Source organism: Artibeus jamaicensis, unplaced genomic scaffold, assembly GCF_021234435.1.
Source record: "Artibeus jamaicensis isolate MK-2021 breed Jamaican fruit bat unplaced genomic scaffold, CSHL_Jam_final contig_1132, whole genome shotgun sequence".
Classification (NCBI taxonomy): domain Eukaryota; kingdom Metazoa; phylum Chordata; class Mammalia; order Chiroptera; family Phyllostomidae; genus Artibeus; species Artibeus jamaicensis.
Window position 1 is genome coordinate 9,355,009 of NW_026521221.1, and position 26,392 is coordinate 9,381,400.

Here is a 26,392-nt window from a genome sequence, read left to right on the forward strand (position 1 = left end):
TCCTATTTGTGGAAACCTTTATTGTCAACTTTAATAGGTCCTGCATATATCAAAAGTCCAGTTTTACTGCCCAGCACTCAAGGAAGAAAAGTCTAATGCTACTGCATGAGGGTTGAAGTAGGTGCCAAAGGAAAAGCAGTTCCCACCACCTCCAAGGAGCAGAAGCTGTTGCTCTTCAGGAAGGAGTATGCTGGTATGGTTGTGTAACATCAATGGCCACGGCACACATGTTGTGTCAATCTGATACTCAGAGCTCAATCCTGTAGTCAAATTGATCACAGTCACCCCAGGAACTGAGGGGGAATGAATCCAGACCCCTCCAACCAGCAGAAGATTCCCATTAAGTACATGAGCTGTGTGGGAGTACCTTGGAGTAATGGGAGGCTGGATGTCTACTGATTCCCAGAGGAATCCACAAGTGCTTGGTTTCAGGAAAAGTACAGAGCTCAATGGCTCCTCAGAAGCACCTAGACCTCCAGCAATAAGGGCTCCCCCTTGCCAGCTGCAGGCACTGTGGGAATGCCGACCTTCAGGTGTCTTCCCCTCCACTGAGATCCTGACCCAAGTCATTGTCACTACATGTAGAAAATGCCAGTCACTTAGTGCATGTTCCACCACACTTCGACCCCCATACACAAACAAATACTTCTGATTCTTATAGGATACTTCTGTTGTTGAATGCCGCCAACATGACAAAGTGGAATCTTCTTCTGGGCCAGCCTTTGTTACTGTTACATTTATATCCTCAGTGCTATTATCCTCATTTTTAAAAAAATGAAGCTGGAGAATTCCCAAGGCTGGAGTTACTGGGGACAGTCTCCCTCCAAGAACCAGAACTCGAGTATCTGAAAGTCTTGTCATGGTGTGATAAAGGCGTCCATCCCACTGAGTTTCAGTTCCCCAACTGTGTATCTGTTTGCCTTTCCATTCAAAGTCACAGTATTTTGAGAGCAAGTGAAACTTGCTGATTCGGCAATGCCGCCCCTCCTGCTCTCCAAATCCACCTGCACTGAGAATAATGCCTGGGCTCAAAAGGACAGAGGCATGACCGTATCTTTTAAAGTTTGGACCCTGGCTGTCACTAGTGATTACACTGGCAGAGAGGGTCCCTGAAGGGGAAGCAGGATCTACCCGAGGAAACACCTCTGAGGATGGAAACACCAAAGTTTGGGAGAGAGTGTCTCCCTTAGAAGCAGCCAGAATGAAATAGTGGGCACACTTCAGATGCCACTCCTCAAACTCGTCAAAGGGTTCAAGATTTTCCATGCGCCAGCGTTCTTCTGAGGGTACGAAGCAGCGATAGAATTCATTCATGTCCATGGCACGGCAGGCAGTCCAGCCAGCCTGAAGGAAGCGGCGCTGCTGGGACTCCACGTCAGGAAATCGGTCCAAGCCATGAAGAGGAGAATTTAGATGCTGAAAATGTTGCTGCATGAATTGGCCAAAGGTGTCATGTGGTCTCATCTGCTCGTAGACCACGAAAAGAGCATTAGGAAAATGCTGGGCTGCCCAGGATATGAGAGCAGCGGCACTATCCGGCTCCAGGTAGGTCAGCACGGCCTCGGCTAGGAACAAAGTGGGTGCGGCTGCATCAAGGCCTGCGGCAGCTAGGGCCTTGTCCAATCGCTCGACCTGCCTCAGGTCCAAGCCCAGGATGCGGTAGTCCAAGCTCTCAAAGCACAGCGCAGACGCTGGGCCCCCACTCCGGAAAGGACCGGTTACAGCGCACAATTCCGGCGTTTTTCGAATCTTCTCCGCTTTGCGCCTCGCCACGTCGGGAAAAATCTACCTCCCAGACAGCAGCCCAGGACAGGCGGCCTTTAGTTTTGAGGCGAAAATAAAGCGCGTCTGAGCCGGCACCTAGCGACAAGATCTGGGCGCGACGTCCACCAGAGGCCGCGCCTGTCTGCTCCAGGAAGGCACGCACGCAGTGCCTTACAGCGCGTGCGCGGACGTAGTAGCCGCGGTGGACGAGTGGCGCGCGGCGCGCGGTCCCCGGAACTAGTAACGCAGCAAAGGTGTCGTGCACGTACCCGTACGCTGCTAGGGAACTCTTGCTGAGGGCGCTGCTGTCATTGGTGTGCTGCACTGCTCCGGCTCGACGCCCGCGGCTCCGCGGGCCCATAATCAGAAGATACAGGAAAGCCACTGTCCCTCACGGTGGTGAGCTGCTCTTCTGTTCTAGTTACACACCTCGCGGACTTCTGTACGGAAAAGTCACCCCCCTCCTTACGCACCTTCCGCGTACTAGATGCGTCACTTCCGGGTAGAGCGGGCCTCCCTAATCTGAATAGAGGGTGTAGTTTATGCTAAAATTTGGCAGTAGTTGATTATTTGATTCTCTGGGACTGCGTTTTCGCGGGAAGACTTCATGTTACGGTTTATCGTGGACACGTTAACCGTGTCAGGGAAGCACGTGTTGTCGCTTTTCTACAAGCTTTTCCATATGAAAGAAAATTTTTATCAAAGTTCTCATAGCTGATTCAACTGTTGACAAATTTTTGAAAGGTGAGTCTTTGGGGACTGACAACCGGAATTTGGAGGGAAAGATCTACACCACTGACGTTGGTGGGCAAATAGAAGAAGGGGTGGTTCCTCAGATGCTAACTACTAGTGCTAATTTATTTAATGCTTTAATCCAGGAGTGTCCAGCCTTTTGACGTCTCTGGGTCACACATTAAATACAGAAGCACTAATGAAAACTGATGAACAAAAAAGGAGATTTAAGTAAATTCACAATTTTGTGTTGTTCTGCATTCAGAGCCATCTTGGGCCAATAGTTGGACACCCCTGCAATTGTTACCAAAGAGATCCCATTTGAGTCTGAAAACAAGTCAGTGAGGCCAGGTGCAAAATGAACAAACCTTTACAGAGGTTGTGATTCACCCAATAAGTTTTTCCCCACAAATATGTACTATTTCCTGTATTTCTGGCTCTGTGCTAGGTTGACAGTAAGTAAACTACTCAGATCCAGTTTCTCTGCTATAAAATGACATTCCCCTCCACTTTCAAAGTTCTGTGATTCTAGGGTAGTGAGGGAATCATGGAAGAGAGATGATTATTCCCTCATGATATGGTTTGAGTCTTGTTGGGGGTTTAAAATAACTATCAAATTTCTGAATTGGGTGTTTGGGTGTCATCACCAGTAGAGAACTGCCTCCAGAGATATTAAGGAAACTTATAATTTATTAATTAGGATTTGGAAACTGGGGGCTGAGATGCATAGGTGTGGCTACCTAGAAACAGTAGAGCGTAATGGTTAAAAGAATGTGTTTTGAAGTCCAGCCAGTTTGAATTTGAATACTGAAACTCAAAAGTTTGAGTCAGGGTAAAGTTTCGTTAGTTGAAAAGTTTCATTTAGGTTTAGTGTTTAAGACCTATTAATAACCTTAGGGAGAGCAGTTTCCATAGAGCAGTAAGGGCAGAAGCCGTGTTATAGTGAATGGGAGATAAGTAAATGGAGGCAGCCATTCTAAATTACACTTTCAAGGACCTTAGTTCAGAAGAAAAGGAGAGAAAGAGCAAGTAGTTAAAGAGCAAGGTGGAGTAAAAGAAAGTTTGGGTTTGTTTTTTTTTTAGGTGGAAGCAAACACTATACTTGCATGTTAGTCGCCTGAGTAGAATAAGCCAGGGGAGAGAGAGGTTGGAGGAACAGAAAAGTGAGATTTACTAGTGGAGTAATGAATTAAGGTATGTGGGAAGGAATGGGGTTTGGGCACAAATTAGTCTAGGAAAATGAATCCTTTTTCTCTGACTCCTGAGGGGAGAAGGGGTGTAGATAAAGATAAGTGTAAGTGTGGGGGAGGGGAGAGAGAAATAGAGGGAATTCATGCCTGATGACTCCTATTGTCTCTGTAAAACTGGTGTCTGGGTTGTCACTTCAGTGTGAAGCAGTTGGGTGTAGGGGAAACCTTGAAGAGTTTGTAATTGCCTTTGAAGAGAATGGGAGAAGGACTCCCCTGAGCATGTTGAGCTGAGGGATCCTCATCTCTAAAATGAGGAGACTAAGTCTGCTTTGTGAGTTGTCTCAAGTTGATTGAGGACCAAAGAGGAGAAAAAAAATTGTTGTAGGACTTTGAAAAAAATATAGAGAGCTATAGAAACGATATTTTAATGATGTTTGTAAAATATATGATACGATATGTATATGTTAGAAATATTTTCTGATAAAGAGCAGAAATCAAGAAAAGTGATTCAAGAAGAAAGAGAATAGAGAGAAATTTACGATTTGGTTATCTTATGATGGTTTTCTGATTATTATTTTTTAAATCTGTTTGTTCTTATGTAAAATTGGAGTAATACTACCATAGAGGTTGTTGTGAAGATTCAGACAGACACTTAGCATAGTGCTTGGTTCATAGAAGTGCTTAATAAATACCAACAAATATGTTTATTATTCTGAACCCCCTCTATTTATTGTCATGAAAAAAGTACTCTTGACACAGGCGACTTGGCTCTGGTCCTTCTCTAACTTTATAAACTATTAGTACAAATGCAGAAAGATCTTATCTCAGTGTGTTGCCTATCAGTTCCTCACTCTCACCACAGCTTCTTCTGGCCCATGCAAAATCCAGCCTAGGAAAGTTGAATTTGCCAAGGAGTGGTACTATTACTAGTAGTATCTTAGGCAAGGATCAGTGAAACAATTATTTTCAAATGTGCAAAGCTTGTGCTTGTTTTGGTGGCTTTCAAATTTCCATAGGCTATGTAACATCATAGCCAGTGCTGGAGGAGGATTTGAATGTGGCACAAAGTAAGATCAGGATACTAGAGTAGGATGTTACCAGCCTACTATATAAAATATCTTAAGTGCTCTTTAAAAAAAAATTACTGATTTTTGAGAGAGAAAGGAAGGTGGATGGAGGGTGAGAGAGAAACATCAATTTGTTGTTCCACTTACTTGTGCATTCACTGGTGGATTCTTGTATGTGTCCTGACCAGGAATCAAGAACTCACAACCTTGTTGATAATCAAGACAATGCTCTAACCAACTGAGCTACCTGGCCAGGGCTTTAACTGGCTTTTTTAGGATAGCATTCTGTTGTCTAACCATAAAAGTTCTTTCCTCTTACAATTCATAATAATAAAGCTGTTTTGCAAGATTTTAAAGAATTACTTTATAAACTTATTGTAAATGATTAATTTGTTGAATATTTAAAATTTAATTTACTAAATTAAGTAAATTATCTAAATTTATTAGTTATTGAAATTTGTGATTTATTAAAAGTATTGCAAAAATAATTAAGTATTATATGCTTATTGTTAAACCTTAAAATTGCATGAAACTATATGACATAAAGTAAAAATTCTCTCCTGACCTCTGCCATTTTCAACCCACATTCTAGTGGTAACAGTTTTCTATTTGCTCTTTCGTATGTGCTTTAGGACTAAAGATATAAATATATAAGGCAGTGTATATGTATACATACATACATGCTTTACTTATGTCATCTTTATAAACCATATGTTTTACAAATTACTTTTTGGAAGTAATATTATATCATAGAAATGTTTTCATATAGTCAGTTGGGTGGACATACAATTAATTTAGCTAGTACCCCACTAATGGGCATTTAGGTTCTTTCCAGTTTTTTGCTATTATAAATAATGCCACAAGAAATGTATTTGTACATATCCTATAAAAGATAAATTCTTAACAATAGAATTCCTGGATCAATAAGTATATGGGTTTGTGTATGTTGATAAATGTAGCCAAATTGCTTTCCAAAAAAGCCATACCAAGTTCTGGTCATACGAAAACTTTTACTCAGATCATCACCATTTTTAGGTATTATTCTTCTAATACCTAAATTTTACAGAATTTAGGTATTTTTACAAGTTAAGTCTTTCATGAACTTTAAAAATCAATTTCTAAGTAATAATTTTGAGAGTTTTGATTACCATTTACTTTGTAACTCAGTTTATGGTACATTGACTTACCTATGTAAGATAAAGTATGTTTTTTTTTTTTTTTAAGATTTTATTTATTTATCTTTAGAGGGGAAGGGAAGGAGAGAGGGAGAGAAACATCAATGTATGGTTGCCTTTCATGCATCCCCTGCTGGGAATTGGCCTGCAGGGAACCGGCCTGCAACCCCAGTATGTGCCCTGACTGGGAATCGAACCGTGATTGTCTGGTTCGCAGGCCCGCGCTCAATCCACTGAGCTACGCCAGCCAGGGCAATAAAGTATGTTTTAATGACATGTTTTATGTACTTTGGTAGAGATATTAAATGTATTGATTAAACATTCCATATTTTTCATTCATTACTACTTACTAAGCACTTACAATGTGGTATTCCATTGAAATGCCACTTTTAACTTATACTGAGTTGGCCTTTCTATGTTTATCTCATGGCTCTGCCTAGTCCTGCACAAACTATTTTCTTCATTGCCTATTTTAATATCTCAGTAAATTATTTAATCCCTTTCAGTGTCAATTTATTGTTTTGTAATGTGGTAATAAGTGTAATATTTATTTTGTAAGGTTATCAGTGAGATTAAAGATTATATTAGTATTAAAAGTGCTTGTCACATATCCCATAGGCTCTGAATTGAAACTGCTATTATTATGAACATCATCATCATTAATATATGACAACCCAGAGAGTCAAGGTGACTACTTTGAAAAATCACTAAATTTCATTTGAAATTTTTATCTTAATGTATAAGCCATCTTTGGAGGCAAGGGAGGCAATAAAAAATTAGGATTTATTTATCATCTGTAATGTGCTAGGCACTGTGTTAGGTACTACATATAGTCCCTGTCCTTAGAAAGCTTATAGTCTGGTGAAGGAGAAAGACAAGTAAGTCAGTGATTGAGAGACAATATGATAAAGCATTGAGTGAAAGGTAGTCACTGGATTATATGGGAGCATACAAGAGGGGAATTTAAATTACTGTATCAATCATCACAGCTATTCTACATTTTTATCAATTTTTTACAAATAAGGAAACTGAAGCTGTGAGGTTAAGTGACAAAGGCCACATGGCTACTAACTGCAATAATAGTAAAAGGACTAACAGGTCCACCAAAGCCAATGCTGCTGATCTTCCTTTATATATTTTAAACAATTTAAAAATGTAAACTTTTTTATAGGCCTTATAAATTTATAGTTTAAAAAGTAGTTTTCTAGAAAATGCTAATTGGTAAGGACTACACCCAACATTTCAGATTGTAATCCACGTCTTATGTTTCTTATTTCTAGTTCATATTATTAGCTAATTTAAATTAACTTTGGAGGGGCTTTTGTCTTTTAAGGAATAAAGTAGCAAAATCCTGTTTCTTTGCTTTTATGTCAACATATGAAAATGTTCACATTTGTTTGAACAGGCGAAGCTGAGTCCAGAGCAACATTTACAGCTAATCTTATAAAAATGTGTGAAAATAAAGCAATCTGAAGGAATTCAAGACCAAAAACTTTGCTGACTGAAATATATTGTATTCTTCATACCAATAAGAGCATTTGGAGAAAGACCTTTTTATTCTGTTAAATCTTGATGGAGGCAGAAGACCAGCAGCAATGGAAGAGAACCTTTTACTCAGAATTACCTAAAGTGGTGAGAATTCAATCACAGAATTCTAGAGTGGTTGCCAATTATAATGTCTTCTGTGTTGTTTCTTTTCACAAAAGAAAAGTAAATTTTATAGGTATAATTTGTACACTTCAAAAGTTATATAGTTAAATGTAATGGGCAACTTGCCTACTACAGACTGTAAATATCAAGTACCTGGTATAATGCTATGAATCTAGTTGAATCTTGGTATGTTGCACTGATTGTATTCTTTTGTTTTTAGGAACTTCATGCCCACTTGAATGGATCCATCAGTTCTAATACCATGAGGAAATTAATAGCTAAGAAACCAGGTCTTAAAATCCATGATCAGATGACTATGATTGATAAGGGAAAGAAAAGAACTTTAGAAGAGTGAGTTTGGGCAGATTCTGGACACACTTCTTTTTTTCTCTATTATTGTAAATAGTGTGTAAGAATTCAGATTTTAGTAGTTACAAGAATAGGGTATCTATTTGGTATGGAGAGTATAACTTGACATATAGCATTTTTCCAGCTGTCAGGTTGTTGACAATATTTTGAACGATTTATATTGTTTGTAAAGTTACACATATTGGAATATTATTTAGACTTGAAAGTATAGGATTATTGATTTTTTCCTCTATTCCTACTAGCAGGGGGTGGGGAGGGGCTGGTGTGGTAGAAAAGGGAAACTAGTATTTCCCACTTAAAAATATCAGTAATGTTTTATTTTTAGCCATTTTCTTTTCAGATCAATGTAATTTTCAAAGAAGCTGTTCTGTAGCCTTTAAAAATAAATATATAATTACTATTAGCCTAAAAATCTATTGATTTAATTACTTATTGAGTTCATCTTGAGCTTTTGATGACTAGAGTATTTTAAAGCTTTTCATTAATGTTATAGATGTTTCCAGATGTTTCAGATTATTCATCAACTTACTACTAGCCCTGAAGATATTTTAATGGTAAGAAACAAAGCAATTTTTAGACAAGTTAAAAATTAAGTAATATATGCTCTTCTCTTGTTGCATCATCTGATAAAAAATGTTTTCTGCTTTTTTTTATGGCAACTCTTTCCAAAACTAATGTAAGACATTTGCCTAAGAGCTAGTTTCAAAATGCTATGTTCATTGTAAAAGATATGAGGATAGAACTAGATGAGTATCTTCTGTTGGATGGAGGATAGCATGGAGGAGAAAATCTGGTCCTATTTTCCATAATAGTTAACCACAGATAGAAATGACTTTGATAAGGTTTTATCCCTATTGCTTGGAAGATTTCTCACTGCCTAGGTGGATGTTATAGAGACGGGAAGTTCAAGAAGTGCCTAGAAATTGCATTATTACTCCCTAGGGAAATAGTTCCTTTCTTTGAGAATGAAGGACTAAAGGACACCACTGTGTTCTCTTATCTGAAGCTCCATGAGACTAGAGTCTCCATGGTATGGAAGACTGGCTTCTGTATCACTGATCTGACTTGGATGGCATTTTAAAATGTCCTCTTTATAAATAAAGAGAAACAAAATCCTGAGAGTGTTCTTAATCATTAGAAAAAATGCAAAGTAACAAGTATAACTTGTTTTTCTGAAGAATTAACTTTTGACTGGTCAAGAAAGAATTTTCCTCCTTGGTTGAGATTGATCCTCACAATAAACAGTAAATCACCTTTTGGAGGAGAGTTGAGTCTAAAAGTTTAGTTCAGCAAAAGTTAACTGAGTGCCCATAGTGTTCCAGTGCAAGAGGCTGGGAGATTTGACGGTCCCTGCACCTGAGGAGTTTTTAGTCAGGGCTGAATTTGAGATACACAGATGTGGACCCCAAGGAAGTATTCTTGGACATGGGGTAGGGATCATTCCACAGGCCTCACTGTGGCCTAGGTAAATCTTCCATTGTTCTCATTCCATACTTGCCGGCAACCTTCTGTTACTCATTTGGTTTCACAGGTATCTCACTACCAAGATTAGGGGTGCCCAGAATAATAGATATGATCACTGAAGTTGCTGAGAACAGCCACTTCACACCCTCCTTGTCAGTGCACACGTTAACAAATAGGTTTCTGCATTAGTCTCCTGTCAGCTGGGGTAGAATGAGTTGGGGTCTCTGGAGCAATGGCAAGATGGAAGTTCCTCAGCCTGTAGAAATGAGGCCCACAGTCTGATGGGGGTGAAAGCAGCAGTGTAGAGTTCCTAGAGAAGCATTGCCATTGGGTTTAGTATGTGGAAGGTGCAGGCTTATGCTCCGTGGTGGAGGAAGCAGTGGTATCTGTCCTGGTGTAGTGTTGTTGTATTGTTGTAAGGTGTGCAGTCTCTGAGGGTGATTCTCTAGGCCTCCTGGTGAATCTGAGCCACCCATCATATTTATATTATTATAAATTCCTTTTTGGTTTTAATTTAAAAAAAGATGAGACTCAGACTTTGGATTGCAGTGAATCCACTAAGGTAGTACCACCCCATTAGGCACTGTCTGCACAACCAGCCAACCCCTTGTTCACTTGCCTGCCAATGGGCATGTAATCAAAGCAGGTTAAGGTTAGGATACCAACTGTAAGGACTAACTAGGGCATGTTATTACAGTACCCCCAACCTGGTATTTTTTCATTTAGATTTGGTATTTTTTTAGGATTGATGTCAGAGAAGGAAAACATACCTTCAGCCTTTACATATAATTTGCCCTGGTCATTTAGTAATTTTTGAATTGTTGAGATTTGTGCTAAATTGCATATAGTTTGACTTAAATTTATTACCTATTTTCTTTGCCTAGAAGGAATTTTCCTAAGTACCTCTAAGGAAAATTTAACCCAGCCTAAAGAATTTGTTGAAAAATACAACTTATTCCTAAATAACTTGAATAAGACCCTTAAGCCATGACTCCAAATGGTACATCAATAATGCCTGATACTAGCAGTTCATTTCTGTATGTGCCTATTTAGTATTATACACTCATAGATGGTTTTAACTGGTTATAGTTGTGCTTCATTTCTGTTTTATCAAATTGTTGTTATGAACACTAGGAAATAGAAAAATGGTTAAAAGGAGGGAAAAAACAAAAAGCGTGAATGGTGTGCAGATTTTATTTATTTTTTTTGGATACTTAAATTTTTTTAATTTATTTTTTAATTGTTCAGGTACAGTTTTCTGTCTTTTACTCCCATCCCAGCCCACCCACCCACCCAGATTTGAACTTAATGTAGAAAGGATAGAGGGTGATGGAAGCTATTGGAAATTTTGCATTTATGTTGTGATCTCCACCAGGAGTGTGACAAAATAGATAATCTTAATTACATGACTTGCAAGTCAAATTTAATTAATGAAATAAAGATGTAGCATTTGGCACTTTCATTGGGACCCTTACACCTATATTATCAATAATATGTACATTGTTTTTATTTTTCAGGTCACAAAAGATGTCATTAAAGAATTTGCAGATGATGGTGTCAAGTACCTGGAACTAAGGAGCACACCTAGAATAGAAAATACTACAGGTGGAGTATAGTTTTTTTCTCAGCCAGTGTATTCTTCTCTGTGTGCTCTGTCATTCATGTGTTTACAAGTTGAGAATACGAAGCACTTACTTTTACTCTATTGTAAAAATAGAATCAACTTTCCAAATCTTATGATGTACATTATTAATGAGTGAGTTATTATCCCCTGATTGGTGTGGCTCTGTTGAGCATTGTCCCGCAATGGGAATGGTTGCTGGTTTGATTCCTGGTCAAGGCACATGCCTGGGTTGCAGGTTCAGTTCCCAGTTCGGATGTATGTAAGAGGCAACTAATTTATGTTTCTCTCACATAGATGTTTGTCTCCCTCTTTCCCCTCTCTCTAAAAATAAATAACATTTTTTAAAAGTATTTTTTAAAATGAATAAGTTATTTTTTAAAACATTAAGTCAGGTATTATTTTTTTAAGGGAAATAAAGGCCTGCAAAATTTTCATTTGTTTTTCTTTCTTTTTTCACAATGAGAAAAGGACATATGCTTCTTATAGTTGCACTGTCTTAAACATAGACTAAGTCTTGCTCTCTGCATCAAGAGCACTTGCAAGACGATGCCACTGAGTGGATGTAGAATCATGTTTTATGACAGTCACTAAAATGAGGTTATTCAGTTACTTCTCAGGGACAAACAGTATCTTAGGCCAGAAGCAAGCCGTGATGTGGTGGAACCTCTCTGGATGGAAATAAGCGGATCTGGATGTGGTCTGGAGAAATTTCCTGGGACCCTCTTTCCATAAGGGTAGCATTAAGAGATATTATATAGTATCTTCAGGTCCCTATTAGCACTTTGTGACCTGAAGAGATCCTACCAGGTCCTCTTGCACCCTGACATGTGTAGCTTGGTAACCATTCAGGGGGTACAATTTTTGCAACTTCATATAATAAAGTAAGTGTTGACAACTGGGACAAGCAGAAGTTTATTTTTTATTTTTTTATTTTTAAAAGATTTTCATTTATTCGTTTCCAGAGGGAGGGGGAGGGAGAAAGAAACATCAATGCGTGGTGGTGGCTGCCTCCTGTGCTCCCCCTACTGGGGACCTGTCCGGCAACCCAGGCATGTGACCTGACCAGAAATGGAACCTGCAACACTTTGGTTCATAGGTCAGCACTCAATCTACTAAGCCACACCAGCCAGGGCAGCAGCAGATTTTTATCTCACATTTTTAAAATGCAGAATCAGTTCCAAGTTATGATGGTAAGGGTATTGAAAGGGTAGGATAGAAGAAACCTGCCAATTATTAGAGCTGATTTGCTCTTTAAATAGGGATTCAAAAGGGAGGTGTTAATCTAAGTATGTAACAATAGGGGAATTGTTACAGGTTAGTGGAATATTAGGCAACCATGAAAAATAGTTGCAAAGACACTAATGACATGGAGATATGCTCATAAGATAGTGTTAAATGACTGAACAAAATACATGTATACCTAGTAGCATCCCATTTAGTAATATATATATATATATATATATGCGCAAAGAGAGTGGTTATCTTTTAGTGGTAGGATTATGTGTTATTTTTATTTTTCTTCTTTATAATTTCCTGAGCTTTACTACAGACTTTCCACCAAAAATAAGCATATGAGAGTATTTAGGGGGGTTGTTCTGGAGAGTGCTCTTTCAGAGCCCCCCATAAGAGAACTTAAGTACCCAAACTTTAAGAACATCTCTAGTGGCCTAGATGAGAAACACTGAGCCTGAGCAAAGGAGAAAAGAACTCAAGATTTTTTTCTGGGCCAGCAGGAAAAGACTCTGCTACTAGAGAAATATACTTTTTGTTTGTTTTTTTAAGGACAGGCTTAAGAATAGCACTGGTTGTTTGTCAGAACACTTAAATTTTTTCATACAAATTTGTGAGAGTAATTTTGTATCTGTTGAATCTCAGAATAATTTTTAAATGGGCTTGTATTTTGTATGTATTTTAAAAATTTTATTTATTTAGTACTTCATTTTTTCCCAAATTTATTAAAGTTCAATTAGTATTTACTAAAAATACATCAATAAGGGCCAGGTTTTAATTCATATTTAATTGTGCTTTTGTCTCAACAAAAGTGAAAATGTAATTGTTCACATAGGGATGCTACTAATGTCGAAGGATGAAATAGTCGATGATTTCCTTACATATGTTTTCTTTGTGTCCTTTTCAGGAATGACTAAAAAAACTTATGTGGAATCTGTACTTGAGGGTATAAAACAGTCTAAACAAGAAAACTTAGACATTGATGTCAGGTAAGAAGCATTGTACTTTAGTGGTCACCATTTAAAAATCCAGAATGGGACTTCTGCCAAGATGGAGATGTAGGTGAAAGCACTGCACCTTCTCACACAACCAACTTTAAAAACAACAAAGTTTTAGCAAAAAAACGCAGCCAAACCACAGAAAATTGAACTACACAGAAGTCTGACAACAACGAACCCTTCAGCCAAAGCGGTAAGAGGGGCACAGCCAGCAGCAGAGCGGGTCTGGCAGGAAAGATCCACCGGACTGATCTGGGTGTGTGACACAGGAGCGCCAGCAGCTGTGGGCGGATCTCAGGTGTGGAGAAGCGGGTGGACCCACTGAGGGCACAAGGTGGTGCACCCACTGAGGGCTGATCGCAGTCACACATTCACGCGCAGATAAACTGGTGAAGGAGCAAGCAGTGACACAGACCGCATAGGCCCCAGGGGCCGGAAGCAGCAAAGGGAACCGCCATTGTCCCTCTCTAACCCCGCCACCCCCACATAGTGTCACAAACCAGTGACCTGGGTGGCCCCGCCCTGGTGAACACCTAAGACGCCTTTCCTCATATGTAACAGGCACAAACAGATAAAAATATGGCTCAAGAACAACTCAGAGCCCCAGAGCCAATAAATCTAAGTGATGAAGAAATAGCCAAACTTTCAGATGCACAGTTCAAAACACTGGTGATAAGGATGCTCACAGAACTGGTTGATTTTCGTCACAAATTAGATGAAAAAAAGAAGGCTAAACTAAGTGAAATGAAGGGAAATGCACAGGAAACCAATAGTGATGGAAAGGAAACTGGGACTCAAATCAATCGAGTGGACCAGAAGGAAGAAAAAAATGACCAAACAGAAAACAATGAAGAAACAAGAATTCAGAAAAATGAGGAGAGGCTCAGGAACCTCCAGGACATCTTTAAACACTCCATACAAATTATAGGGGTACCAGAAGGGGAAGAGAAACAGCCACAGTGGAACACTTATTTGAACAAATAATAGAGGAGAACTTTCCCAACCTGGCAAAGGCAATAGATTTCCAGGAAATCCAGGAAGCTCAGAGAGTCCCAAAGAAGTTGGACCCAAGAAGGGACACACCAAGCCACATCATCATTATATTAGCCAAGATTCAAATGAAGGAGAGAATCCTAGAAGCAGCAAGAGATAAGGGGACAGTCACCTACAAAGGACTTCCCATCAGACTGTCAGCTGATTTCTCAAAAGAGACCTTACAGGCAAGAAGGGGCTGGAAAGAAGTATTTCAAGTCATGAAATCCAAAGACCCACATCCAAGATTGCTCTGTCCAGCAAAGCTTTCATTTAGAATGGAAGGGCAGATAAAGTGCTTCTCAGATAAGGTCAAATTCAAGGAGTTCATCATCACCAAGCCCTTATTATATGAAATGTTAAAAGGACTTATCTAAGAAAAAGAAGATAAAAAATATGAACAGTGAAAGGACAGCAAAGTCACAGTTATTAAGAACCACACCTAAAACAAAAGCAAACTAAGAGGACAAAAGCAAACTAAGCTAGATCAGGAGCAGAACCATAGAAATGATCACATGGAGGGTTAGCAACAGGGGAGTGGAAGGAGGAGAAGGGGGGAGAAGGTACAGAAAATAAGTAGCATAGACAGTAGGTAGAAAATAGATGGGGGGAGGGCAAGAATAGTATGGGAAATATAGAATCTAAAGAACTTGAGACACGTGGTCATAAACTAAAGGGGGGAAATGGTGGGGTAGGGGTGTGCAGGGTGGAGGAGAATGAAGGGGGAAAATAGAACAAGTGTAATGGCATAATTAATAAAATATATTAAAAAATAAAAATCCAGAATGTGTGAAAATTTTACTACTTCGACTGTGGGTATAATGGATTTTTATAAATCAACCAACAACTGATTTTTATCTTATAACATAAAAACAGAGTCAAGAACCCTGTTCCTTAATGTCGAGAATGTAGTTCTCAATTTATTCAGATGGCAATAAAATTCTGAGTACTACTGCTATAGTGAAGTATGATGGCTTTCCATTGCTCTTCAGCTAAAATCTAGACTTTTTAAAAAATATATATTTTATTGATTATGCCATTACAGTTGTCCCATTTCCCCCCTTCATTCCCCTCCACCCTGCACAGCCCTCCCCCACCATCCCCCCCTTTAGTTTATGTCCATGTATCACAAGTTCTTTAGATTCTGTATTTCCCATACTATTCTTGCCCTCCCCCTATTTTCTACCTAATGTCTATGCTACTTATTCTCTGTAACTTCTCCCCCCTTCTCCTCCCACTCCCCTGTTGCTAACCCTCCATGTGATCTCCATTTCTATGGTTCTGCTCCAGATCTAACTGTCCTCTTAGATTGCTTTTGTTTTAGGTGTGGTTCTTAATAACTGTGAGTTTGCTGTGCTTTCACTGTTCATCTTTTTTATCTTTTCCTTAGATAAGTCCCTTTAACATTTCATATCAGGGCTTGGTGATGATGAACTCCTTGAATTTGACCTTATCTGAGAAGCACTTTATCTGCCCTTCCATTCTAAATGAAAGCTTTGCTGGACAGAGCAATCTTGGATGTGGGTCTTTGGATTTCATGACTTGGAATACTTCTTTCCAGCCCCTTCTTGCCTGTAAGGTCTCTTTTGAGAAATCAGCTGACAGTCTGATGGGAAGTCCTTTGTAGGTGACTGTCCCCTTATCTCTTGCTGCTTCTAGGATTCTCTCCTTCATTTGAATCTTGGCTAATGTAATGATGATGTGCCTTGGTGTGTTCCTTCTTGGGTCCAACTTCTTTGGGACTCTCCGAGCTTCCTGCCTTTCCTGGAAGTCTATTGCCTTTGCCAGGTTGGGAAAGTTCTCCTTTATTATTTGTTCAAATAAGTTTTCCACTTGTGGTGTTTCTCTTCCCCTTCTGGTACCCCTATAATTCAGATGTTGGAGTGTTTAAAGATGTCCTGGAGGTTCCTGAGCCTCTCCTCATTTTTCTGAATTCTTGTTTCTTCATTGTTTTCTGTTTGGTCATTTTTTTCTTCCTTCTGGTCCACTCGATTGATTTGAGTCCCAGTTTCCTTTCCATCACTATTGGTTTCCTGCGCATTTCCCTTTATTTCACTTAGTTTAGCCTTCTTTTTTTCATCTAATTTGTGACTAAAATCAACCAGTTCTGTGAGCATCCTGATTACCAGTGTTTTGAACTGTGTATCTGATAGGTTGGCTGTTTCTTGGTTGCTTAGAATTATTGGCTCTGGGGCTTTGAGCTGTTCTTGAGCCATAATGTTTTGGTCTGTTTGCGCCTGTTACTAGTGAGGGGCGGAGCCACCCAGGTCGCTGGTTTGTGATGCTGTATGTGGGGGCAGGGTCAGAGGGGGGAAATGACAGTCCCCTCTGCTACTTCCCATTGCTAGGGCCTGTGTGGCCTGTCTCACTGCTCGTTCCTTCTCTTGGTTTATCTGTGCGTGACTGTGTGACCGGGGTCAGCGTACTGCCTTCCGCCCTCACTGGGTCCGCCCATTGCCACCCACGCCCGGTATCTGCCAACCAACCACCACCTGCGTGCCTCGGACAGTCTGTTCTGCCAGCTGCTGGCTCCGCCCCTCTTACCAGTCTGGCTGAGTGGTTCGTTGTTGTCGGACTTCCGTACAGTTCAATTTTCTGTGTTTTGGTTGTTTTTGTTACTAAAACTTTGTTGTCTTTAAACTTGGTTGTGCAAGGAGGCACAATGTTTCCACTTATGCCTCCATATTGGCCGAAGTCCTAAAATCTAGACTTCTTACTGCAGCCTCCAAGGCCCAACATGATCTGCCTCTCTTACAGCCTCATATGGAACCCTTGTCACTTGTTATGCACTGGTGTCTCTGTTCCCCAGATAGTCCGAGGCTATCCCACCTCAGCACCTTTGTATTTCCTGTAACATGCTTAGAACACACTTTCACCAACCACATCCTTGGATGGCTGGCATCTTCTCATTATTCAGGTCTCAATTCAGCTGTCACTTCCTCAAGAGGGCCTTCCATTACAGCTTTATCTAAAGTGTCTTCCCCAGATCCTCTAGTCACCCCACTTATTTCCTTTATGGAATTCTTTTTAACCAGATCAGAAACTGTCGTGTTTTATTTGTGTATATATGCTCATCCACTAGGGTGTAAATTTAGTGAGGCCACAAATCTTGTCTTTTGATTCACCGCTACACATCCAGTACTTAGAATAGAACTGGCAGGTCTCAATAGGTCCTCCAAGGAAGAATGCTAGCTGTAGCATTTCTGGCTGTTAAATCTCTAAGAATTAATCTTAACTAGAGTAATTCCCCAATTTAAAAAACTACCCAAAAGACAAAAATTGAGAAAAGACATACAAATGGCTATTATAGTCAGATAATTTTAAAAAGAAATATTATAGTACCATTTCAACCTCCCCCCAACCAGAAAAAGGGTAATAACCAGTGTTTGTTAACTTACACTGTTGGTGATTATATATAATTAATAAAACCTCTCCAAAGAGCAATATGTATTAAGATCTATGAAAATATTTTCCCCTCTGACCCAGTAATTATCTTCTAAACATATATCCTAAGGAAATAGATTGATTTCTGTGTAAGATTCTTCATTGTAGTGTTATTTATAACAAAAGATAGAAAGTATCCTAAAATGTCCAGCAATCAGAACACAATTACATTGTTATGTCCATGATTCACATTTTTTGTAACATTATGTAATGGCAGGAGAAATTAAGTGAAAGAAAAAAAGACATGGAATTTACAGATAGTTGATCCAAATTCTGTAAATAAATAAATGCTGGAGAAATTTCTTTATTTTGTGAGTAAATAACGAGTGCTGGAGGAAAATTATACAATATTAACAGAGGTTCTCTGAGTATTAGATTCCTTGTAGAATTCCAGCCAATATATGTATCAGCTATTGGACACATGTTAGAATATTACCAATTTTGTCATCCTTATGGAATGAATAATGGATCTAAGCCCCCTGATGAAAGAACACAATACCACCTATGAAATACTCTTGCCAAAAAATTTGATCTGATTAAGCCTCTAGATTAGATCCAATGTCCAGTTTATAGGAAATACAAGAGACAGGAGAACATGCTAGTAACACAGAGATTGAATTAGCAAAATCTAGACTGTGGGAAACTTCATAGGACAAATGACCTGGTTTCTTCAACAAATAAATTTAAGAAAAGATTTGGGGAAGGTGGGTAAAGGGAATGGCTATAGATCAAAAGACATTGGAAATGCATCAAGTAGCAGAATTGAACAAACTGTTAAATAATTGAACAAAAAATCATCAGTTAGAAATTTGAACACTTAACTAGCTATTTGGTGCTATTTAGGAATTTACATCTCATTCTTTCTAGCAAAGTAAGATGTGTCAGTTAGGCTATATACTTCCTGTAGTAAGATGTACCTGTCATTGCTCTCTGGCCATACTCGAGTTGTCTTATTTATCATATTCATTCTCAACTGTTTCTTTTATGAAAGATACTTGATATCAGTTGACAGAAGAGGTGGCCCTTCAGTAGCCAAGGAGACTGTTAAACTTGCTGAAGAATTCTTCCTTTCTACTGAAGATACAGTTCTTGGCCTTGACCTCAGTGGAGACCCTACGGTAAGTTATTTTTCCTGAATATATTTTATTTCTAAAAGGTCGGGTTAGTTTGTGGGATAAGGATTGACTTGAAGCGTCTTGCATTCTCCAGAGATCCAGTAGACTCTCGGATGACCAGAATGTCTACAGCAACTGTTCTCAACCAGGGTTCTGTGAAAGAATAAGCTCCATAAAAAAGATAAAAAGATTTACATGACAATATTATTTTCTTCATTCCTCTAAAGATGGTATACAAGCTAGTTCTATTCTACATAGAAGTTAATTCATTATATAAAATGAATGTCTAAGGCTAGAGCTTATCTGGTAGAATCCCCAGTTGAGAAAGGCTGGCCTAGAGTTTCTTGAATGTCAGATTCAAGGAGGGTATCTCACCTGTGGCACTATTGGCATTTTGGGCCAAGTAATTCTGTTATGGGGACTATCCTGTGCATTGTAGGGTCTTTAGTAGCATTTCTGGCCTCTATCCACTAGATGCCAGTAGCACCTCCCAGTTGTGACACCTGATGTTTCTAGACATTGTCATATGTCCTGAGGGGTGGGGAATTCTGTTTGTTAGCACTTAGGTAACCTTCCAAAAATAAAATTTGGTGACTGCTATATTTAGCTTAGCTAATTGGCCTCAAGATCACTGTTACTTAAGATTTTTGAAGACAGGGACTGTATCTTTGCCAGCTTTGCATTCCCCACAGTGTCTAGCACATTGTAGGTACTTTATAAACAAAATATACAAATGAATCATTGTGCCATTTTTTTCTGCCATTATTTTATTTGTTTATTGGGACAGAGTACCCAGGCCCTCAGTTTGCCCAAAGTTCTTATGCATGCTCATTTGATCTTTTATCTTTAAGGCAGGACAAGCACAAGATTTCTTGGAACCTCTTTTAGAAGCAAAAAAAGCAGGTCTGAAGCTGGCATTGCATCTTTCAGAGGTAAACAATATTGTAAAATCAGGTGGGAGAGGGTAGATTATATAGAAAATAATAGTCATCTTTAAATGGCTAAAAATATACCTGGCTTAGAAAAACATTTTTAGAAGGGGAAAGTAGAAAAAAATTTTAACATAAATTATAATGATAAAGGCATGGCTTGCCTTGGTTCCCTGTGTTAACTGATTTTGTTTTTGTGGCTTCTGGGAGGATGGGCTGTTGACTTCTGGCACAGTTGTGTCTTGAAAAACAACCTAAAGACATCTTGCTAGAGAAAATGCATGAATTTTCATCATCAACCTTGCCTTTGGCAAGCTGACATTGAAAGAAGCACCAGTTCATCTCACTTGTTCTCATAGGGGAAGAGACCTCAATGTATCTATCGCATGCACTAGCAAGAAAAAAAGTAGCTCATCATCATTTTATAAGGCTCAGCAGAGAAGGCTCATCAGTCCCCAGGTCCTTGGCAGCATGAACAAGTGTCAGATAATGTACAGGTAATGGCAGTCACTTTCTTAAGCACATCCCTATGAAGCAACCAAGGGACTCTACTGAACTTTTCCCCATTTTACAGATGGTTTACTTTCTTATTCTTTTGACATACAAAAAACTGTACATAATATATACAACTAGATGAGTATGGATTTGCTTCTTAAATGCAGGAAATAGTACTTATTCTACTTACCTCATAGGGTTATCTTGAGTATTAGATGGGGTAATACATGATGGCTAGATAGCATGATTTAAAGAATAAGGAGAAAATTGGAGCTTCTTGTCATTGCTGGTGGTTTTCATGTCTACAAGCAAAAGGTAGGTGATCTAGTGGCAGAACTTAAAATCTAGGTTCCGTGTTTTCATACTCTGGTCAAACATCTTTGACTCAAGCTGATACCTGATTGAAACAATTGGTCAGTATAATGAAACAGCCAACATGTGTCACTGTAACCAGTTATACCTCTGGTCTTGTGCACAGCATCAAAGCTGTTTACCATAGTGACTGTTGCTTTCCTTGTTTGATCCATGGTATTAAAACATTTCATTTCAATATGTTACTATGATTTGCCTCTTAGACTATTAGGAGATAAAAAGCTCAGCTAGACATTTTCATGGTTGGTGTGATATGTACGTAGCTAGCCTTGTCAAAATAAAACATGAGCATACTGTGTGTGGAGACTGGGCTTTGGAGTCAGATGGAGCCAGATTTCACCACTCTATCATTCACTAGCTCTATGACATTGGACAACTTTTGTTTAAGAAATGTTATATTTTTAACTACAACAATTATGTAACTGAAGAAAATCCAAGTGTAGAGAACTATAATGTAGAAGGAAAAAAATTAAAAAATAAAAGGTCCCCTTTCCATTTCAGTTGTGCTCCCAGGTCAATCCTGTTAATAGTTTTATATATATATATATAAATGTGTGTGTGTGTACACATATACAACACAAAATACATATACATATGGAGTTATGGGATTTTGTTTTTGAAAGTTACTTTTTCTGAGCTATAAATTACTCATGTGAATACTTTGTAAGATTCTTGAGGTTTAAAGGAAAATTTGTCAAAAGGCACAAAGTAGGTCCTTAATAAGTGCTTATTATTATTATTGGCTATAGTTATTATCATTGAAATGAATCTAGAATATTGGTAAAGGAATAGGAAGATAAAATGCAAAGAGGAGAGCTGGGAAAGTATAAGTAGTTCAGCTTTCCAGAATGTCTGCATTACCTTCTCAAGGACAAACAACCTGGCTATAGAAAAAAGCACTTTTAAGAACCACTGAAAGACCTGGCTGGTGTGGCTCAGTTGGTCTGAGAATTGTCCTGTAAACTGAAAGGTCATAGGTTCGATTTCCCTTCAGGGCACATACCTAGGTTGTGGGTTTAGTTCCCGGTTGGGGCAGATGTGAGGCAACCAATTGATGTTTCTCCCATATCGATGTTTCTCTCCCTCTCTCCTTTTCCCTCTCTCCCAAACCAATAAGCATGTCCTAGGTGTTGCATGAACAAATAAAGGTAATTAAAAAAAAAAAAAAGAATCACTGAAAGAAGTATTGATGCTTTCTCTCTTTTGAGATTCCAAACTCCAAAAAAGAAACACAAGTACTCCTGGATCTGCTTCCTGACAGAATCGGGCATGGGACATTTCTCAACAACTCTGAGAGTGGATCCCTGGATCTGGTGGACTTTGTGAGGCAACACCAGATGCCACTGGGTAAGGCTCAGGGCTTCAGGTCCTGCAGATAACCCTGTCCCTTCCACCGCCAGCCCCTAGAGATTGTAACCTGTATGTAAAGAAGTTTTGTTCTAAATATAAAAATAGCATTTAGAAAATAAAAGATGCATGGTGTATGTGCTTTCTGAGCATTCCTTTAGGTAACTGGAAGTTTTAACTCCCATTAGAGGCTCTATGAAAGCAGGGTCCTTATCTGTCTTGTTCACTGTTACATCCCCCAGATCCTGGAACTTAGTTTTATACTGAAATAATAAGGGGCATCTAGTATTTTGAAGTGACTTTAACCAAATTCATGTGTTATGAAAATATAACATTTATTTAAAAGTTAAGAATTATGAAAAATTCAGAGTATATCTTTATATGTCCATTGACAACTACACACTTGTCTGCATATATATACCTGGAGCTGTTTTTGTCTAACAGCATATATTTATGAAGCTACTGTGGTCCAGTCAGTCTTCAAATTGCTGAGAATAGAGCAGTGAACAAAACAGACAAGCTTTCTCAAGGAACCTATTCTAGCATAGGTAAGAGTCAGTAAACAAATGTATTAGAAAATATCATTGTTAAGTTCTTTGAAGAACATTAAACAGGCTGATACAGTGATGAGATAACCACTTTTGGTTAGATGGCTAAGGAAGGCCTTTCTGGAGAAAGAAGCAATTGACTGAATGGTAAATTAACTGAATTTATAAATTTACCAATTTGCAAGAACACTTATGTAGATATGCTTTTTTTTTTTACTGAATTTTTTTTTGGTAACACTAGTTAATAAAATTATCTAGGTTTCAGATGTACAATTCTACAATACATCGTCTATATCTATTGTGTTGTGTTCACCACCCCAAATTAAATCACCTTCCATCACCATTGAACTATTTATAGAATTTTCAGTAATTCATAACAAGTGAGGCTTTTTTTTTATTGAGGAAATTTTTAAACATCAACAAAACTAGAGAAAATAGTTGGTGTGATAGCTCAGCTCTGCTCCCAGCGGAGCGAGGGGCAGGTTGGGTGTGCCGTTCCTTGGACCGAGTGGCCCTGTGTTGAGGCTGCCTTACCCAAGGGAGCGAATGCTGTCAGTCAAGTTGGTGAAGTATTGTACTCTGCCTAGGGAGACTGGTGCAGTGTTTCAAGGCAGGAATTTGCTAATGGAAGTCATTCTTAAGATAGACTTGCAACAGGCAATGACTGATGGTTGTCTGAGTGACTGTTAGGGGTTTTCCTTAGAGCCATGGAAAAGGTCATTTTCTGCTATTGGCATTTTATAATATGTAACCCTCAAACAGTGCTGCCATTATCTTACCTTTATTTTAGCCTCCACTTTAAGGCCAGGTAGAAGTGTAGCAACTCTCAGATAATCCCCTGGCTTCTTCATGTGACTGTCTTTTACACTCCTCTTTTTTCTCTATTTTGTAGAAGAGGGAAGCACATGACTGTGCAGGGGATATTAATTCCCTGCCTGGCACAGTTGCTATCATAAGTTGCACATTTCTTGCACAACCACACTAATTGAATTACAAATTTTCACACGTAAGAAAAGGTCAATTTTGCAAAATAATGAACTATTAGCATAGTTTGGAAAGGTTTCTCATGTATCTGCTTGATGAATGAGTCTACTAACCTGCTTTTAATAAAAGGCTTTTCCCCCCTTTTCATCTAGAACTCTGTTTGACCTCAAACATCAAAAGTCAGACAGTTCCATCTTATGACCAGCATCATTTTGGATTCTGGTACAGCACTGCCCATCCTTCTGTGATCTGTGTAAGGTGTTTTGTGTGAAGTATTTTGTTCTTTTTTAGTCCCTGAGTTGCATTAGTTCAGACATTCAATACCTAGCTTACTGCCTTGCATGCCTGAGGGTAATAAGGCCCAAATAGAGTGAGAGGGTGCTGGGGCATAAGAGGCTGTAAACAGCCAGGGTGACTTTGGTTTGGCTCTACCTGGGGGAACACTAAAAGGAAAATGGTGATGCCTGGCACCCATCCCTTGAGATTCTGCTTTATATGATCTGGAGAGCATCCAGATTATGTTTTAAAAGCTCCCTAGGTGATTTTAATACACAGTCATGATTAGAGCACTGCTTGAGAGAGAGAGAGTGAGTGTGTGTGTGTGTGTGTGTTTTAAGGGTAAGCAAACCTATTTAGTTATGGAGGCATGGATATATTTATAAGCCCCTGTTTAGGCTCTTAAAAGAAGCATGGTGAATAGGAAAATATGGGGACTCTAAACAAAAGTTTTTTTAAAAAATCATTGCCTGATTCGTTTTGAAACTTTCTTATATTGGCAGACCGATGATAAGGGTGTTTTTGCAACACACCTTTCCCAAGAGTACCAGCTGGCAGCTGAAAATTTTAATTTGACCCTGTCGCAGGTATGGGATCTGTCTTATGAATCCATCAACTACATCTTTGCTTCTGAGAGTACCAGGTCTGAACTGAAGAGCAAGTGGAATCACCTGAAGCCTAAAGTGTTACATTTTTAAGCTGTAATGAGGTGAATTACTTTTGAGTATGTGTTGCAACCAAGATCTTCTTGCCATATTCCTCTTAGTAAACCATTCACCTCTCCCTTTGAATAGTAGCCGATTAACATGGGCTCCATCACCAGCATCTTACTCATGGTGGGTGCTCAGTAAATATGTTTTAAATTGACTAACAGACTCCAAGGTCTTACATAGCTTATGTATATGCTGCTTACTAGAAGGGACCTGAATGTTGCTGCTAAATTCCCCATTCCACCACTGATTTTTACTTGCCCTTCTGCATTAGTGATCCTAAAACTTCAGGAAATTCAAAGTAGTTTTTCTTCAGGAAAAGTTTTGGAATTACTAGTTTAAATAAAGTGATGAGGAGAAGGGGAAAACAGATTGCCTCCAAAACCTTCAAGCTTTCCAGCTTCTGACAACAGCTCTGTATTTTGTTGTGCTTGCTATAATCAGAGTCTCTTAAGTATTCCCCAAAATTGTTGACTCAAGGCTATACTGCATTCCATGGGCTTTTGTGAATATCCAGTAGTCAGGGTTCTTCTACTTTAGGAAACTCTAGTGACAGATAAAATTAGCTGCTGAGATCTGGCTTTCTCCTTCTTACGATTAATTCCTCGGGAATCAAGTTTCCAGGCTTTTGGTTTTTTTTTAAATGTGTCTACCTTACCTTTTCTCTTCTCTTACTTTGACCATATGGAGCTATGCTGGCCAGATGCTTCTTGAGCTCTAGGATACTTTCAAAGGCCTATATTTCCAGCCTTTATTATTTTTTGTCACCCCTTCCCTTGACCTTACTCCGTATTTCCAGCCTTTAATCTGACTTCCAGTAGTTCCAAAGTTTTGTTTCTGAAAAGACCCCATGATGGATGTTGGAAGAATTTAAACTAATTAAAATATTTCCATATAACATGTTATTTTAAGCACCATGGTGTCAAAGAATGCTCAGTAACACTGTACATCAAAACTTTGAGACATGTATCTCACTGGATAGCTATTTGAATATATATAAATAAAGTTTTCATTTTAGATTTTGAATTGAATAATGGAGAAAGAATTGATCCATCTTTATGTTCATTCTCATCTTCCCTACATGGCCAGCATAAAAACAGTTCTCTACAGAGTTGACAACACTCAAATTATTGTAAAAGGAAAATGGCCGCAACATTGAGACTATATATGTCATTAAGTTCTATGGCTTTGGCCATAGAGCACAAGCAATAAAAGAAGAAGGATGGCATGGGGAAAATAAATGAAAAGAAGTAATAGCAGTAGGGAAATAACTGATGGAAATTAATATGACTGCCCAGCTCCTACTAATACATTCTTCTTTGCTGCATGTGCAACTCAGTCTGTTCCCACAAAGGTCTTGTGGGTGTTAAAAGGATAGGGGTATATAGATTCCCTTGCTCCCTCAACAGTGGGCTTAGTTTCTCTTCCTTAGAATGTTTGAAAACTATTATTTCTTACTTCCTTCATCTTTAGGAATGGCAAATTGGGTAACAGATAATGATTTGTGAGCAAGTTTGAGGTGAACTGGTTTTTCCCCAGTAAGAGACTTTGCATTTGCCCTATTTCTTCTACACACTTTCTTCATCTGGAGGTTGGAGGGATGGTCCTGGTCCTGGGTCTTTTAAAATAAGACTTACTCTCCATGTTCAGTAATGATGGAGCCTTATGGATATGGACACAGATACCAAGGAAGGATTTTCATTCTAATTTCTCTTTGACCATATTCTAATCTATTTCTCAGCCCAGAACATAAAGATTCAGACAAACATTCTCCCAGTAACCCCACACAGGGAGCCAAAAAAAGCAGGTGAAGATTTATCTTTTCCCACCAGCAACAAGTTAATCATAACTTTCATGTACATGTTTTAAAAAATGTC

The 26,392-nt window shown here is 38.8% G+C and overlaps 3 protein-coding genes across 6 annotated transcripts in view; 1 reads left to right on the forward strand and 2 right to left on the reverse strand.

Moving 5' to 3' along the window:
• On the reverse strand, window positions 1–2,125 carry LCMT2 (leucine carboxyl methyltransferase 2). The gene is given in 2 exon segments (XM_037154935.2): window positions 1–1,782; window positions 1,784–2,125. Coding segments are annotated over 2 exon segments (2,061 nt in total). The 3' UTR covers window positions 1–63.
• On the forward strand, window positions 2,074–26,350 carry ADAL (adenosine deaminase like). 3 transcript variants are annotated; one of them, XM_037154940.2, is made up of 11 exons: window positions 2,074–2,163; window positions 7,334–7,560; window positions 7,799–7,929; window positions 8,441–8,501; window positions 10,929–11,016; window positions 13,173–13,254; window positions 18,731–18,857; window positions 19,706–19,786; window positions 21,859–21,997; window positions 23,682–23,782; window positions 24,309–26,350. In XM_037154940.2, the coding sequence occupies exons 2-11, from the start codon at window positions 7,501–7,503 to the stop codon at window positions 24,501–24,503; spliced, it is 1,065 nt and encodes a 354-aa protein (XP_037010835.2). In that variant the 5' UTR covers window positions 2,074–2,163; window positions 7,334–7,500; the 3' UTR covers window positions 24,504–26,350. The 3 variants fall into 3 exon arrangements, with proteins under 3 accessions (XP_037010835.2, XP_037010834.2, XP_037010836.2); XM_037154939.2 differs by lacking the exon at window positions 2,074–2,163 and adding an exon at window positions 2,247–2,508; XM_037154941.2 differs by lacking the exon at window positions 2,074–2,163 and adding an exon at window positions 2,247–2,508 and having other exon boundaries at window positions 24,393–26,350.
• The window catches only part of ZSCAN29 (zinc finger and SCAN domain containing 29), a 19,635-nt gene continuing 12,093 nt past the window's right edge, over window positions 18,851–26,392 (reverse strand). Inside the window, exon 6 of one of the 2 annotated variants that reach the window (XR_008391787.1) lies at window positions 18,851–19,007. The gene's annotated coding sequence lies outside the window, so the exon portion shown is untranslated. Of the gene's footprint in view, window positions 19,008–21,568; window positions 21,774–26,392 lie in introns of those variants that run through there. The other variant, XR_008391786.1, reaches the window with a different exon arrangement.